The following is a 17645-nucleotide window of genomic DNA, read 5'->3' on the forward strand; positions in this document are numbered from 1 at the left end:
ATTCTGTTATATGTAGCACCGAAATCAGATCTAGCCAGTGTACCGCAATGATACCATCGAGAAGCAAAGCTCCAGATTCTGAAAAATCAGAAGTTAAACTGTGGGTTACAAGAAAATAAAGAGCAGGCAGAGGAAGGAGTCCAAAGTGGTTCACGCAGGCAAGACCATTCAACTAAAACTAGAAAAAAATCATATGTTGCTCAATTAAACAAACAAGAAAGAAATGATCTAGAAGTCATTGGGGTAAAATGAAAGAAACTTTAGGGGAGTGAAGGAAAGGACAATCGTATTCGTAGTCCGATGGATTCCCCTTGCGAAACTGGATAAACATTTATTACTGTTTCTGAATTGTTTGTTCTACTGAAGATATAGCGTTTCATTAGCTTCCTCATTCATTTAAAGTTACCGTCTCTCGAAATTTTTATAGTAATTTCATAAATTACAGGGGCAAGAATCAAGAATTTGAATGTGTATGAATCTCAATGGGCAACAATTTCCCTCATGAGGCATGAGCTAGAGTCAATATTATAAAAAACAACCGTAATTCGCTTTATTTATTCACGCACCTTGTTATTTCAAACAGTATGATATAACATCTCTTTTTTATTTACAGGCACCCACTGTATTGACTAGGGGCGGAAACACTCGAAACAACAAACAGGCTCAGTGTATGGATTTAGTGTGAGGCCAAACATACATGCACCCCCGCGCGAACACAAAGATAGAGATTCCTAAGTATTATGTTGGTATTCACGTTCGCAAATGAGCATAAAATCAGCAAAGAGAACCTTTCACCGCAAACACAGAGAATGGGCCAAGCTCGGAATGCACAACAATTTACTTGAACAAGTTCTATCTATAAAGCACTTCACTTTTTAATTCTTTATGTACTTCCGTTTGTGTTTTTATTGTGGTAGATATTGTAAGAACAATTCTATCAAAAATTCACCAACACCGCTGGTCTGGTGATCCGCATAACTTTTCGTAATTTTTTTAATTCGTGCCACGTTCTCACATTTCAATCTACCACAAAATCCAACATTTCTAACCTATGAAGACTTGTGACCTCGCATGAAAATAGAAGAAACAGTAATATTTTATGAACAAGTGCAGCCAATGCTGAAAATAAATTTAGGCACAATCACACTCCAAACATGCATGAATTAGCACATAAACAAGAATTTTTATTTAAGTTTAACGTTTTGCAGGTAATATGTGTTTTTCGGAACGAGTTTGACACAAAAAACACATTCGTGGCCAAACGCTTAGATCTCATGAGCAATTTTTGCTGTGGGGAACATTTCGAAATTGGGGCCAAGTGGTGGCCTTGGCATCCTCTGCTTACTGGAAAGTTGGTTCGCTGTTTGTTTTTTGTTGTTCTTTCGTACATGCGTAAACACACGCGCTACCACACACATACATACGTACAGAGATTGACAGATATGTTTCAAAACTGCGGTTTGATGAGGGTAGTTCACTGGAGATGCCTTTGCGTGTCACCGCTTCTCCGAGAGTAGACACCACACTTATGAAATATAACAACGAAATGTCTCTTTTACGAAGTTTGCATCTTTTAGCACAAAATGTTCACTGCGTGGATGACAACAGAGTCAGAGGATTTTCTTTATCGCTCGAGGGACCCTTCCAAGAGGATTCTCGGACGGATGATCACAGATATGGTGTTTCTCTGCTGCCTACAGGAGGCATCAGGACGCGCAGGCCTCCGTCACCTGCACAGAAAACAAGTTGCGGATGGCTTCTGTATTGACAATCAACACAGTCTTTGTAGTAGTGATGCTTCTATCAGCCTGCACAATTATTATAAAGTCTTTCTAGCTGCGTACTTGTAATTGTTACTATCATGTACTCTTAAGCTCATGTACTCTTGCTGTTGCATTTTATCAGTAGAGTTGTTTAACCTTGGCGAGAGAGGAAGAAGAAAAGAAGGAAAAGCAGGGAAGTCAACCAGGCGCATGGCTGGTATGCTACCTATGGTGGGAAGAGAGGAAGAGGGGCTGATGGTGGGTGTGGAGAGAGAAAGGAAAACTAGGAGATGACAAGGTAAACCACGGCATAACCACGCAGCATGGCTAATGGTGGGAGAACTGAGTAGGTGCAAAGCAGCTCCTAGTACAGCATATCATCGCTAGGATTCATATGTTATTGTTATGGGGTGAAAAAAGAGTGCGACGGTAAGGAGATTAACGTTGGGATGGGGAGAGAGGATAGAAGGAAGAGAAGAGGGTAAATTGTAGCTTAGCCACTCATAGTACGTCATACCAATGGGGAGGGAAAAGGGAATGAGGATGAATAGGAGTGATGTGAGGGTGAACAGAACAGACAGGGAGTGTGTAGTGGGTACATCAAAGCATAGCCCCTGCATAGTGTGGTAAACCAAGGGAGTGGTGAAGGGAAGTGAGAGTGAGGAGGGGTTATGCGTGAACGGGGTCAGAACGGAGGAGAGAGCATATCGAGCCTGTCCATGTGAGGCATATTATAACAAACCAGTGAACAATAAAACAGAGCGAGCAAAGTACCGGTTTCAGGGTGAGGAGGAGGAAAAAAGAGAGTACAATGCCGCCATCTTTGTTTCTTTCGTGTTCGTGCCACTAGGGCATAGATGCCGTGATTTATGTCTATTCGTTTTCAGTGTTTTTACTCATGAATAAACAGCGTGACTTCGCACTTACCTACATAACGGTCTTTGTGATCGTGTCTTGTGTTTCACGCGACTATTGACAGTAAAGTAAACTGGATGTGTTTCAGAAAAAGAAAACGAAAAGTAACGCGCGGCTTTCATTGTATGTGGCTCTGCCACAAGCATGACCTCATTGAAACAGAGCACGCTTTACAGGTTGCTCTTCGTAATTGCGTTGCACGGTCATGTATTAATTTTCTGAACATTGTGAGACTATTTAATGATTTCAAAGACCGATATTATAACAAAGTGAAACACTGCATACGTTTCAGATTATTAAGTTATTTTTAGTACTCGTGATTGTCTGGTCATCTCAGAAGGTGCAATGCTTTCATTGGCTTCATGACTTGCCCAGTCGGCCGATGCATGCACGGTCAACATGAAGCAATGCTAAATAACGAAACTGCGTTTTGGTTTTACGACGATTGCAGCTTTAAGACATTTTGTTTAGGTACAAGTGTTGTGCTAATTTATTTTTTTTGCTATGACTGGTTCTTCTCCTAAAATATACATCAACAGTTTCTTTACCGGAATGTGTTCTCGTAATTTTACTTTGGGAATTACATTGCATAAAAATAATATATTTCAAGTAAATGAAGTCACTTGCATTCATTGTTATAAAAGCAGAGTTTCTTAGGAGAAAAGCCTCTAAAATACATACTAGATGATTTTTATTCTATGCGTCAAAGGTAATTACAGAAGTGACGCTTGAAGAAGCTAGATCAATCTAAGAAAACCTAGTGTCCAAATAGCAGTCGGAAAGCAACACGTTCACATTCGTACAGTTTGTGTGTAATGTTAGGATTTTTTTCTTCTTACTAATTACTTCCCCTATGAAATATTCAGTTCTTCTGTACAATTATTACAGTTTGTAAATAAAAATAAAAGGGCTGTCCAAGTCTTCTAGTGTACTTGACGTTCTCCAACACATCAGCCGTTACAGTGCACAGTTTGCTCTTTGTAATAGAAAGTAGCAAATACGCTACTAAAAAATGGCAGCATATCCACGGGGTGAATGATGGAGAGTGGGGCGAAGCATCCGTCCGTCCATTCATTCTTGCGTTCATCTGTGTGACCGTCCATGCGTTCATCCACCCGTCCGTGCGTGCGTCTGTGCGTGCGTCCACTACGACTACGACGAAGGACGAATGGGTGCCACTTTAAGGAGCTTCGCCCCTAAATATCCAATCGTTCAACATGGCTGACTGTCAGTCAAGCATAACTGCCCTTCCGTTTCATTTGAAGGGGTGGTATTTATCATGGTTAGGTCCAGATGCATGTTTTCAGGAATGTATTGTAGGCATTCATTAAGCACATCTACTTTCTTCACTAATGTTCATCATCATGAGTTGTTGTCATCTTCATCGGCTGTGGGAACTTGGCTTTCTTTGGTTGTCTGCCTCGGATGAGGTCACTTAATTGTGTCTTCTGGGCCTAGTAAAGGTTGCCTTCACCGTTGCATCATAGTATATTTACTTTACCACAAAATGATGTATTCTACTGTTACAACTGTACTTCACACGTACCTTTAACGAAGGAGAGTTTGCTAAGTTCGCGATCACACTCTGCTTCAGACACTTCGTGAAGGTCGTCGTCTTCTCCTTTTATACAGCGTTGAGGCGAGTGTTCGGTGTCGCTGCCAGGTTCGTTATAAGGCGGTCTGAAAAAATAAAGATATGAATATTCTAAATTAGCAACATTTTGTCCAGTACGCTGATGTTGCTCATTTAAGTAACATCAGCTGATATTAGTACAAGTTAGATGTATGGCAATAAGCTGATCAGGTGTTAAATAAAAAACACCGAAACATTTATGCCCTCGACGAGGTCATGTCACATCTTATTATATAGGGTTTTCTGCTCGTACAGGAGATTCTTAGTGATTCGCTCGCAACCGTTTGTGATATCAAGAAAACATTTAAACTGTGGGTTTGATCTCCCTGTGCACGGAAACGTAGCAGAGACCTATTGCCCGTTTTCAAGATGACAGAGCTCAGCGATCGCTTTAGTAGCGCAGTGAGCACTTTTCTAAAAGAGCGTGCATCACACTATATACATACTTCTCCGGTTGTCTAAAATTCGGGAAACTTCCTAATTGAAGCCAGCGTCAAAAAACAATGAGCCTAGTAACAGGCGTGGCCGGATTTGTCTACGTTGCTGCAGCAGTGCAATATTTATGTATTTTCTATCTGTTGGCAAGCGAGTAACGTTTCACGAAGCACAAAATTCTTGTGTTCAGAAAAGTGATAACGCTGCACATGCCTATCGCTCACGGTTCATATCCATCGTAGTAAAGCACTTTTCTCTTCACGTTTCGCTACAAGTCAGTCGATATGCTGACATTTATTATTTACAATTCAACAAACATATTAGTTCTCGATCTAGGTCACCTTGTCGTCACCAGATCTCAGCTGATATATCTGCTGAGCGAATCACCTGGCATAAATCTTTGGGCTACTGGGCAACTTTAATTCCTATGATACTAAGTCCATTATCCTTCCTAGCAACTCCCAGGAAGCAATAGCCAACCACCAATCACCGCCATCACAAAATGCAATTTTGTGAATAAATAAACAAAAAATAAATAAATAAATATTAACAAATCTTTAGCTTTTTGTTTATTCAACATGCACAAAGGGAGGCCACTCAGTTTTCGTAAATCGATGATGACAATGATCTAATAGAGAAGGTGCTCACCCACAAAGGAGCATGAACCATCAACTGGGTGACAGGATGCCTAAAGTAATGAACTGTAAAACCAAAATCTATCTGAAAAATTAGTTTAGCTATAAAACTTCGAATAATAACAATGCTTACTGAGCAAACGGTAAGACCATCTGTGTTCTCTGACGGAAATAACGACGAATTACAAACTAATAATCCTAATAAGTAGGGATAGACTAACACGGTATTCTTTTTGCTGCTTTGATGAAGTCAAACACAGTAGAGCATACATCCCTGTGGCAGTACCTTAGTGAAATGCCACCAAGTAATAAAATTTCTGTAACATTTAGTACTAATCCCTTGCTCTGAAATGGGGCTTCCAGGAATATTTTTCCTTGATAAGAATAGCGATGACATATTAAAAGGAAATGTTCAATTGTTTCAGTTTCGTTGCACAAGATTTGTTGCAAACAAGACTGGACTCAAGGCGGGAGTCCAGCTTTGTTTAGGTAAAAATTCAGTTGAGGAACTTCACAGCGTAATCTGGTGCAACTTCTAATTGTCGAGATACACACCACTCTTTATTTAAGCAATGCCTTAGATGCTCGGAATATATGAATTTATCTAGTGATAATTTACCTCTTTCACATTGCAAGCAAGCATTTTTTAACATTAATGCTTTCACGTATGCCATATTTGGTAAAACTGGGATGAGGAGTCCACTCAGGGATACTGCGGCTAAAGATTCCACCATTTTGTTTAATTATAATCTACGGTAATTTGACACCCATAGCGAATTCAGTATTTGTACGTTTTCAGAATTAAAGAACGAGACGTATTCATTAATTGTAAATTTCTTGCCGCAGAAAGTGCAGCACATACTGATAGAGAATCACTAACGATCACTTCTGCTGATTTCCTTGAGGGAATTTCGCGTAGAGCTATACCAATAGTCATTGGAGCTATACCAAAAGTCAAGAATACAGGGGTAAAATTTGGGAGTCAAATCGAAAAGGAACAACCAAGAGAAGAAGAGAAGATGCCAACCTCGACCTTTCCTTTAGTCACACATTCGTTATTCGCCATTATATTGCTTATTCCAAGTGAGCTACGTAGTTGGCTAACTGACCCCTCCAACACCTATGCACCATTTTTTAGCGAAGTGTATAATCAAATTGAATGCTAACCATTTAATCTAGATTATCTATAGGTGCAATATGTCTCAATTTTACACTCATCTGTTCTACCATCGCATGTGCAAATATAATGTGTGGCGTGTGTAATTACGCTCAGTTTGTTTCGAAGAATAACTGCGGTTATTGAATGAAAACCTACAATGAATGTCCCTGGTGTGAACTGTTTAGGAATAGCTGTACAGTCAGAATATTAAACCTATTCGGCAGGGAAGGTCGGTCCACCTTCATATACAACACATTGTTTGCAACAAACTTTGGGAGACCCAGGCACATATGCAACACTTGTCTTTTCAACAGTACTAGGGGTCTCATTTCATAGGCTGCACTGCCAGAAAACAATACACACCTGGATTCCATGATAGGCCACACGTTCATTTTATATATAATTATTAGCGTATCTCTTCTGTACCCTGTTAGAGTTTGTGAGCTTCTGTAACCATCCTATGGCACATATTTCCTTAGAGTATGCAGCATCGAAGTGATCTCTTCATTTTAACGTATTAATATATATTATGCCTAAATATTTGAAGGATCTGCATGTAATGAGCCCAATACTGTACTTTAGTAAGACATAGATAGCCTTTTTATCGAAGAACGCAAGAAGCAAGCTTTTCTTGAATCTGAAGTCATTTGAATGTTTTAAAGCCACGCTTCTATTATAAGATTTTTTTAGATTCTGATTTAGTGAATACAGATCGTTATTACCCACAAAGAATGCAATATTGGCTGCATACACATATAGCTGATTATGTTTATTTGATGGAGTAGAGGTTTAGAATATGTTAAATTAAAGTGGCGACAAGACAGCCCCCTGTGATTCGCCACGTGTCTGCTTTTTCGCCTGACCTTCCTGCCTTTTCTCACTCTTACTCCTTTTCTTTCACTCCATCCTATGGAAGTTCAATCTCAATAGACTATGTTACTCAACAGTTTACGTTTTAGAGTGACTGGAGACAAATGTGCGACGCCTATAACAACATAAAAAAATAAATGGTTGACCGAGTAGTTCTTCTAGGTTTGAAAAATTCCCTCACGTTTGCCTTGTTTGTCTCAGTGGCGCACTAGTCACCCTTTCTTTCGGCGCATGAAAATTCTCCGAATACGCCCATCTCTGTGAACATAAGCGTTTTCGCTGCTCTTAGCACTGTTTATTCTGCTATATGTAACATCCTCTCGATTTGAAGAAACTGGAGTACGCCGCACTGACTTCAAAGCTGGGAGGATGAGATTGGCCGCAGCCCATTTTCTATCACCGTGATCTATTTCAACCCCTAGCTATACCTCCTGATATGACAAATCTTTTTTTTTTCAAAATAAAAAAAGGGTGTCTACGAAACTGAGTGAAACAGAGTTCATTTTGGGAGAACGCAGCTGTATTACCTTCCCTCTACTAATTCAGAACCTACGCATACCAGTGATATCGGCACAAATAATTACGCGTATGTTGCACGTTCTTGTATATATTTCTTGAGGAAGTTCATGGACCCAGCAGTGGAAAAAGTTTCCTCTGAATCCGGTCATTCTCAGTTAGCCAACAAATGGTAGTCACTCTTATCATCAGTAACCAGAATTTCCATACTGTTATAAATTTCTTTACGTGTGCAAGGGTGCTGCAAAATAGCCGAATACAATTTTCATTTTATGCCCCATTGATTCTAGTGATGTTCCAGTGCGTTGTATATTTCGCTTACGCAACCATCATTCCTATTGTTTTACTGTTTTAAAAAAAAGTATAGCATTCTTTGAGAATTGTCTACCTCAGGGAGAGCCTTGAGTCCTTAGTCGTACCTTTCTCGCAAACCTATTCTTCGTTATCTCGAAACCCAGCCCAACATCTTGTAATTGGTATCTGGAACTATGAGCGAAACGCTCATTGCATTACATAGCAATCTTCATTATTAGGAGAACAAGGTGAACTATCGGTGTGAGATGTTAATATTCTCCGAGACAAGTGGATGCACTTATCTAATTAAGGGGCAGATGGCGTCTGTATGAACGCTCCTGGTTCAAGCAACCACGGCTATCTCATGCTTTGTTTCTGGGAGTGCACAAGTAAGGCGCCACCAAACATCCTCCTACTAATTAGGTTCCAGAAATGATTACACCCTTTAGTTCGGGGATTTAGTGTTTTAATATGTATTTTATCCTGGGTGTATCATCCAGCAGTGCGTCTAGCTTTGACCTTTACCGGAAAAAAAAGAAAAACTCCGGCTCGCCCTAATGTTCTATATATGTAACAGAATTTTTGATGTTGTATGCTCTAAGGAAGGCTGCATTATAATTCAGCGTACTTAGCTTTATCTTCCATGTGTTCGACTGCTGTCTGTGGCTATGTTCGTTCCAACAGTAATACGTTTGTGTATCATCTTAAACGATGCGTGTGTATTTTTAAGTCTCTGCAATGCAAGCATTTCTGGCTTATGTTGTGAGAGTTTGTGGCAGTTTTACAGTGTGTATTATCAACTGTTGCTTCAGCCCTCACTGGGCCCACAGTATCTTGCGTATAAATAAAAATTAAACGAATGATAAACACAAAAGGGCTACAAACCTTACATCTACTAACTAATAAACCTAATTTTTATTTCTTGTACATCGCCAATTTAATACTGATCCGTTAAGGTGGGAGCCTTAGATGCATCGTCATGTGCGTTAATTGACCATCGGCATCGGCGGCAAAACGAGAGGTTCAAAAGTTCCAAGCACAGAATGACGTCAACATAGAACGCCACCACGACGTGGCAGATCCCCAGAACTTGCGACGATACTATGACGTCATCGCATAAACTCGTCACTTGTTAAGAGGTGTGTCTAGTACGAAGGCAATGCGAAACAAGGCCAGGTGCGGAAGGCTAGGGATGGCTCCGATCTTAAAGCCAATGCAAAACTACATTATGTGCTGCATGCTTTCGGAGGGGAGCAGGGAAAGAACAATACATCGACAAAGTAGAAAAAGAAGAAGAACGTTCTCGCCTTCATTTGAAAGCACGAGGCATCATATGAGCCCTTTAATTCTCTTAATAACGCCACGCGACAAACAATTGGTGCACTGACCGACTGGACGTCCGGGGCTTCCGATAGTCGGAGGGCTGCGCAGTGCTGACCAGCTGCGATGAAGGCACCCACTGCTGGTGCGAGCCAAGTTCCCGCACCAGTTGCTGCTGATGCAGCCGACCATTGCGGCGATGCTCCAGCGTTTGCCGCCCCGTGTCACAAACCTCTGCGTTCCCGAGAAAAGAAACAGGCTGCTTTTACAAACTAGCACAAATTCAACGCATTAAAAAACGTGAAGTATCCCGGAAAGGTCAACCGACAAGGTGACGTCACGCAATCGTCAGTGATTAGAGGTTGTTTCACCTAACTGAAACTTGAAACTGTAACGCAACATCACAAACAGTAAGAAACCGGAGCTCACTATAGAAAAAAAAACACCCCCGAAGAAGGTGTGTTTAAGAAATAGTACCTATCACAGAACCACTGCAACTTTTGTAACATGATTTCTGATTGCTGAGGGAATATAGCCGAACAGTGGCCCACGCGTATCCTTCTTTATTATTTTTTTGCGAGGGGGGGGGGGGTGATCAGCTGTTTCCATTTTAACTATGACCCCTATGAAGAAGCCCGTAGAGTTTTCTCAGACAATTTATGTGCCTGCTTTTACTGTTTTTGTCAAGTAAGGGGCCCAGAAAGAAACAGAAGGATTTTTTGTGTAGTAACAATTGTGTTTCGTGAATTGGCTCATATATGCGCCAACTGTTGTTGCAATATAAAGTTTCTTAATTATTAGTGTGCTTTATAATGTATAGGTGCTTTTATAATATATTGGTTCAATCTAGGGTAAATAGGTATCTCGCGAATAAAGTAAACACAGACCCGAAAGAACCCATGCACGCGGGTTATGGAAGAAACTGGACCTCGGCGTAAGCTATGGTCACTTTGTATTAAAATATTCAAACCAACTTTTTTTTACAACAGCAAGCACGTGAATGTGCAGAAAAGCGTACAAGTGCTGTGTGTATTCAAGTTTTGAGACCATTTACCGTGTCTTCGCATGATGCCTCTCCTGTACAGAATATGGTACGCAGGCCAGAGTTCGCAGTCCAACGGATTAAAGCAACCTACGATGTGTTTGTTTTGCACAAAACAAAATAATATAAGTTAGTTATCCAAGTCACCTATAAAGTCCCCAAAACAGCATTCGGACCAGCTCGTAGCCAGTGATATTGACATTCATCCTCATAACCAACGAAACCTTTATCAGTTATTTTTGAAATAACGCATAAATTTTTGCCATGGCACTAAAAATTGTTAGTTGGCATATCATTTCATTTCTTCATTGGATATGTGCTTTGTTTAAACAGTGGTTTTATGAACAAGCCACTGTCATCAGTTGATAAGAATTCCACTTTAGTTGATACGAATGAACTTTTTGGGCCACTTAATACATAATATCTCTAATAATGGGTATTGTATAATTTATTCAACGCCAAATCTTAGCGTTCAACAGCACATTACAGAATCGCTATGTACACTTGTGAAATAGGTGAATTAAGGGGGTTTGCATCTGAAAAAAAAAACATTTGTGCATCTGAAGAACACTGCGTATCTTTAATGTGGTGTTGATATTTCACAAGAAAATTAGTTATTCTCATGTAGAGACACAGAAAAGTAGATATAAAAACATGGACACAATAAAGCAAAAAGTATTGCAGAAACAGCATTTTCTTTGCGTTATAGCTTCTCAGTTTTACTTATGTTCATGTTTCCACGTAGAGTTTTTTTTTCTATGAACGTCTTCCAAGTTTCTCTACCGGCAGTTTTCCAAGCTGTCTAAATTTTTTGAAATAGAATTGCTAGGAATAGGGAAGGACAATAAAGAAGAAAATGTAAAAACGTTGGCCAAGTTTTTGAAAATATCTCTCTGTTTCTCATTACGGTCACCAAAGTATTTCACATTAGGCGGCGGTTTCGAAAGTTTTCTCTGATCTTTTGAATCGTAATAAATTCAAAGAAATAATTAAACAATAATCGCCTATTTTATGTACATTGTAAAAACAAAAAGTAGGGATGTGTTAAGCCATGATATGTTAAGCTATGTTTCGCAGCTTAACCTTCACATACCACGTTTAACTGTAGGTCTAATTGCTTTTGCCGTACAAGTGCTGACAAGAATCAACTTACATCAATCAGATACTCAATCAGGTATAAGAACTTCACTGTTTTGCAGTATGGGACTAGCTCTAAATGTTTAAAGTTGCAGGCGATGTGCTTTCCTAAACTTTAGGTGCATCGCAGGCTTCGAACACACCTGATACTCGAAGTTGCTTTTGCTCAACGACGGTCACGACAAGCGTCGGCCTGAAGATGTAGCTGCAGCGGTGACCACAAGAAGGCGAAGAGAAAAAAAAAGCATAACAAGCGGGTAGACATAGACTGCAATATCACAAACACTAGAGTGAATTCCGATCGTGAGGTGTATGCTCTTGTGTTTTGGGATAATTTTTGCGTAACCGATAACATTGAGCAGATTATTTATTCTTCTTTGATCCAGGTTTCTTTCGTTTTGCTTTTCAAGTGGGACTTTTGCGCACACAATATCACGAACTGCATTGTCAGGCCCTACACTTAAAAGTTTTCCGCAATTAAAATTCAATCTTATCTGAAAATTTCGATGTCTATGTAAGACTCTAAGTTCGATTCATATTAGAAACTCACTCGAAAGAGTAATTTTCATCTGCTGCCTTTAGCAGCCTAAACTGCTAAGTTTGAATTAGGCTATCATATAATTCATTTTGTTTAGATTGTTCTGTTGCGACATAAATGTTAATGCCAGTACTTCTATTTTGCGATATTATTCACATCAAATATGCGCTGTGATGAAGAATATGTGTGTCCTCCTAATTATTTTAAATTCCCACTAGTGATTTCGGGCTTGGACTGTTAATAAGAGAACACTGTAGGTAATTCTGACACTGGAGTAATATTAGTGAAGATAGCGGGAAGTTGTTAAAGAACACCTAGTAAAAACATTTCGTAAATTCACCCCACACCTATGATAGAAACAAGCAAGTTTCCAAAGGAAGTCACGAAACGAATACGCACTTACGGGGCACCTGATAGAGGTTGGCAGCAGGCACAGGCGTGGGTATTACACGCTTCACTTTAGAGTAGGTCTCTTCATCTCCGGGAGGCTGCGTATGGACATGATGGAACGCATAAATGAAGTGAAAAGGAAGAAATTTTATCTTTTCGTGAACAGACAATAACAATGCACATACCATTCATACATGATGCAGAGACGATAAAGTATGTGTGCGTAGCCGAAAAAAAGTAGACAAGAGAGAGAGAGAGAAATAAATAAAAGTAAGAGTAAGGTTGACCTAGAACTGGTTTGCTACCCTGTACGGGTGTGGGGAAAAGGGTCGGCAAGAAGATAGAGATACAGAGATATAAAATAAATTAGAAAAAATTCACATGCGCAAACATTCAGGGAGTTCCAAACACAGTATCGTTTGGACAGGCCGGTTGAACGCAAGAAGCGCAGGAGCGCCTTCACAGCCTTGTTCTGCGAAATAAAGTCCTGTCGGTAGCGCAGAATTCTTTCTTCCGAAAGAGTCTGGTTGTCCAGTTCATCTAGTGCATTGCAGAGTGATTGTCTCTGCGAGCAGTATTGTGGGCATTAACACAGAATGTGCCAAGTTGTTTTGTCACTGCCACAATGGTTGCATGCAGCAGTGTGAGCCATTCCTATGCGCAACGCGTACGCATTAGTAAATGCAACGCCCAACCATAATGTGCACAGCATAGTAGCGTCTCGTCGGCGCAATTCTGGAGGAAAATGCCTAATTGAACATTGCTTCTCATACCAGGTCTTACCGTGCCCTAGACCACGAAATGATGGTACCAAAGGAAGCGTGAAAAAATGAACATCTACAAAGCTCAATATAATAAAAACAGACTTCATAACTTGCAATGCTGCCACCGCAAACTGAACGCTGCATTGCTCTGAAACAACAGGTGCTGCTGCGAATGTGTGGATAACATGAAGAAATTTGTTTGGGCTTTGATGCCTTTGATTAGTTTTCTTTTTTTTTCTCTAATTCGTAGTTATTCGTGAGATGAAAACAGCCCTAGGTGGATTCATGAGGGCGCTTATATCTCCAAAAAATCATGTGAAGAAAAATAATAATGGTAAAGAATATTCCTTTGAGGAGGTGAATTGTTTACTTTTGGCACGTAATTACTTCAGACAAAGCCTATGATGACTATATAAAAAATTGATCATTTTTGTATGCCAATCATCAAGTATAACTAGTACAAAGGCTCAAAGTAACTTTATTGGCGTTAAAAAATAAAGTTTTTTGTTTAATCTATATTTCTGAAAAACTGTCATTTATTATTATTTAGGAGGATGCTTTGTACGTCCTACCGATAAGCTGCCCTATACAAGTGCATATCTGGAAAACTGAGATTATGCATTGTTAAACAGTGTCACCTATCCCAATCATAGTCAGCTTGCTACAATGCACTTTTCAAGAGATTCTGCACGGAATAAGAAAGACATATATACGTATTCGTTATTAAGTTAGTACTTGACAACAGAGGTTCACGCAACTAATATAACGTGAAGCTGCATATTCTTCGAACGTTTCCACGTGCAACACATCCAACCATGCCATATAAATAAAGTGGAAGGCGAATTACGTTAGTATGAGTGAGAATAGTGAACGAGGCCAACTGTTTGTGTGCGACAAATATAAGGAACGTTTTCTCTAAAGTTAATCCTTGCGTTCGGGCCTTGCACTTGCCACAGATATCAATCAAGCGTTAGAAAAAACAAATCTAGAGCTATTACTTTCATGTTTTATCTCACGTGCTTTATCAACAGTTGTTTCAAGGTCAAACTCAAATAAAGTGGAATCATTTTCCTTCCCAATACGAAACCAGAAAAAAAAAAGCTTCTGGAGAGGTTTACTAGCTGAAAGCTGTTTATGGACAGACAGCTTGACGAGGGGGCGGGGAGGGAAGGGGCCAGTGAACCTTTTTGAAGGCATGTCTACAAAGTTGTGTAGTGTACGTGATAAAGCAATCGTAACATATATCCACCAACTTGCAACATGAAAATTACATTAGAAGATATACTGCGTACATAAAAACTACTGCAAAACACCCTGACACAAAAAATAGTTGGAAGATACATATATGATCATAAGTAAAATTACAAAAAAGAGAAGACACGAGAACTATAGAACTCTAACTAAGAAAACAAAACAGCAGGCGCACTCTATACATTTTTTTTCTTTGTGTAAGACTTGTTTTATAAAAATCTAAATCAGATGTAAGATCACTCAGTGTTATTACCATCAGTCTAGACTCGGTCACAACTTGTGCCTAAAAGCACTTTTAGAAGTGAGAAATATTTTCAAATATGTAATATTTCTTCATATGAAACATTATTCACCTTGATAAATTTTTAAAGCATGTAGTTGCGTTATTGAAAAACTTCCGAATGCGGTATGATCAATGATCCTTGTTTACAGATATGCATGTCACCCTGGCATGCAGACATTAAGATTCGCGCTGACCATTGTTGCCGTTCATTACCTGAATGATGGCTAATATCTATTAGTGTTGGCTAAATAAAGGCAAAACATTTGTTGGCGTTGGCTAAATCCAGCTATGGCTGGCAATCCGCATGTTTAACAGCAATCGTTGTCACGATTATGTCTAAATGTAATAAATGCGTGGTCGTTCTTGCGTATACATTAGAAGAGTCTATTCTTTCTGTTTTATAGCCTATTTCTAGGCAGATCACTTATTGTGAATGATAAAAATTTTGGCAGTGTAACTACAAGTAGTTAGTGAAACTTGGTCAACACCTTGCCCCCTCGTTTGTTTTTCACTGGGAAATGGTTGAGCTAACAAACTCAGGCAGACAGAGGCTTTTCATGAAATGTGACAGAAAATCCTCAAAAATAGAGAATACTTTCTTGATGCCTTCATAATTACTTTATCCGTAGCAGCTGACCTCTTAAGCTTTCCGGAGACGTCAATCACGGCAGATATAAAGAAAGTAAACATTTTTTTTGTTATCGTAGAGAGGCGGTGAGGGTCTTTTGAGAGAGTTGGAATCCTTCTTGCTAGAATCCCATCAATGTTTTGAGATGTCAAACAAGCTTATTGATTGCAAGGTAAAGAATTTGACCAATTTCATCAGCAAAACTTAGATCGAAGAGTTAATGAGCGCAACTAACAGACGACCAGAATAAGGTCACTGTTTTCGGCCATAATTTATTTACTGTTAGTTCTGCATTCGTCAATCTACATGTACCATACCAGCTATAATCACAAGCAGAGGCTGTACACACGCGAAGCCAAGTCGATCGATGGTTGATATAATGTGAAAATTGATAAGACGAGTAAACAAGGACAAAGAGACAAGTCAAGATACTGTAGACACCAATGGACAATTGATACGGCGTCCGTCTCAGTGTAACGGGGGGTATACGGTGCTCGGCTGCTGTCCCGAAGGTTGCGGGTTCGATCCCGGCCAAGGTGGTTCTATTTTGGTAGACGCAAAATTGTAGAGCGCCATGTACTGGGCGATGTCAGGGACACGTTATAGAACACCAGAAGGTCAAAACTTCCGGAGCTTTCCACTACTCCGTCAGTAATAATCATCTGGTGGTTTCGGACGTGAAACCTCACTAATATTATTAACAATTGCAAAGGCGCACAACGGCGGAAAAGAAAAGAAGGTAAGAAAAATTACCTGCACATGCCAGTACAATAGGCTAATATATCAATCTATCATGTGGGCGGGTCTACGTGCCCGATAAGTTTTGAGGACTTTGATGTTTTACTTCGTGCAAGCTAATACATGGTTAACTCATGCATGCGCTACCGCTATTATTGATATCCCATAAGGCTCAGACATTACACGCGGTTCCTCTGTGTTGTGGCAAGACAAAATTATGCATTCATCGAACTTCGGCGTTCACTTATATTCCTGGAAATATACAGAAAGATTACGAGGGGCACTTTCGGTTAGTGATATCTTATGTTTCAATTCACCATCGTCATCGTCATCAGCCTGATTACGCCCACTGCAGGACAAAGAGCTTTCCCATGACCAGCCAATCAACCCGGCCTTGTGCTTTCTGCTGCCACGTTATACCAGCGAACTTTTTAATCCCATCGGCCCACCTAACTTTCTGTCTCCCCTTCGTGCGTTTGCCTTCTCTGGAAAACCAGCCAGTTACCCTTATTGACCAGCGCTTATCCTGCCTACGTGCTACGTGCCCCGTCCATGTCCATTTTTTCTAATTATTTTCACCAATGATATATTTATTGCCGATTTGCTCCCTGACCCACTCCGCTTTCTTCTTGTCTCCTAACGGTACACCTATCATTTTCCTTTCCATAGCTCGCTGCGTCCTCAATGTAAGCTAAACCTTTTTTGTAAGCTTCCAGGTTTCAGCTCTGTGGCAAAGTACCAGCAAGATGCAGCTGTTATATACCTTCTTCTTGAGTGTTAGTTGCAGATCATCATGATTGATTTAGAATGCTTGCCGAATGTGATCCGCTTCATTATTATTCATCTAGTCATTTCAATCTCACGGTTCAGCTCTGCGGTTACTACCTGCCCTAAGTAGACATATTACCTTACAACTTCCAGCGTCTCTCCACCTATCGCTAAGTGCTCATTCTACCGACAGTATTGCACATTACTTTAACTTTGTGCATATTCATTTTTAGACGTATACTGTTCTGCTTTCCGTGTCCAGTTCGGTAATCATGAGCTGTAATTCATCCCTTGATTGAAGGCAATGTCATCAGTAAATCGCAAGTTACTAAGATACCCCCCATTAACTCTTATCCCTAACTCTTCCCAACGTAGGGCCCTGAATACCTTCTGTAAACATAGGGTGAATAACATTGTTGAGATTGTGTCTCCCTGCCTTACACCCTCCTTTATTGGGAGTCTATCCCTTTTTTTATGTAGAACTGTGGTGGCTGTGGATGCACTGTATATTTCTTCCAGTATGTTTATGTATGGTTTGTCGATCACCTGATTCCGTAGTGCCTGCA

At 40.0% G+C, this 17645-nt stretch overlaps 1 protein-coding gene across 1 annotated transcript in view; it reads right to left on the minus strand.

Moving 5' to 3' along the window:
* Positions 1-525: 525 nt before the first annotated feature.
* The window catches only part of LOC119186595 (cell adhesion molecule Dscam1), a 350150-nt gene continuing 333030 nt past the window's right edge, over positions 526-17645 (minus strand). Inside the window, exons 29-32 of the mRNA XM_075885810.1 lie at positions 12661-12745; positions 9609-9774; positions 4225-4358; positions 526-1730 (exon numbers count right to left, since the gene is read on the minus strand). Of these exons, the coding sequence (XP_075741925.1) occupies positions 1669-1730; positions 4225-4358; positions 9609-9774; positions 12661-12745 (447 nt within the window). The 3' untranslated portion in view covers positions 526-1668. The remainder of the gene's footprint in view (positions 1731-4224; positions 4359-9608; positions 9775-12660; positions 12746-17645) is intronic.

This window comes from Rhipicephalus microplus, chromosome 2 (assembly GCF_043290135.1).
Source record: "Rhipicephalus microplus isolate Deutch F79 chromosome 2, USDA_Rmic, whole genome shotgun sequence".
Classification (NCBI taxonomy): Eukaryota; Metazoa; Arthropoda; class Arachnida; order Ixodida; family Ixodidae; genus Rhipicephalus; species Rhipicephalus microplus.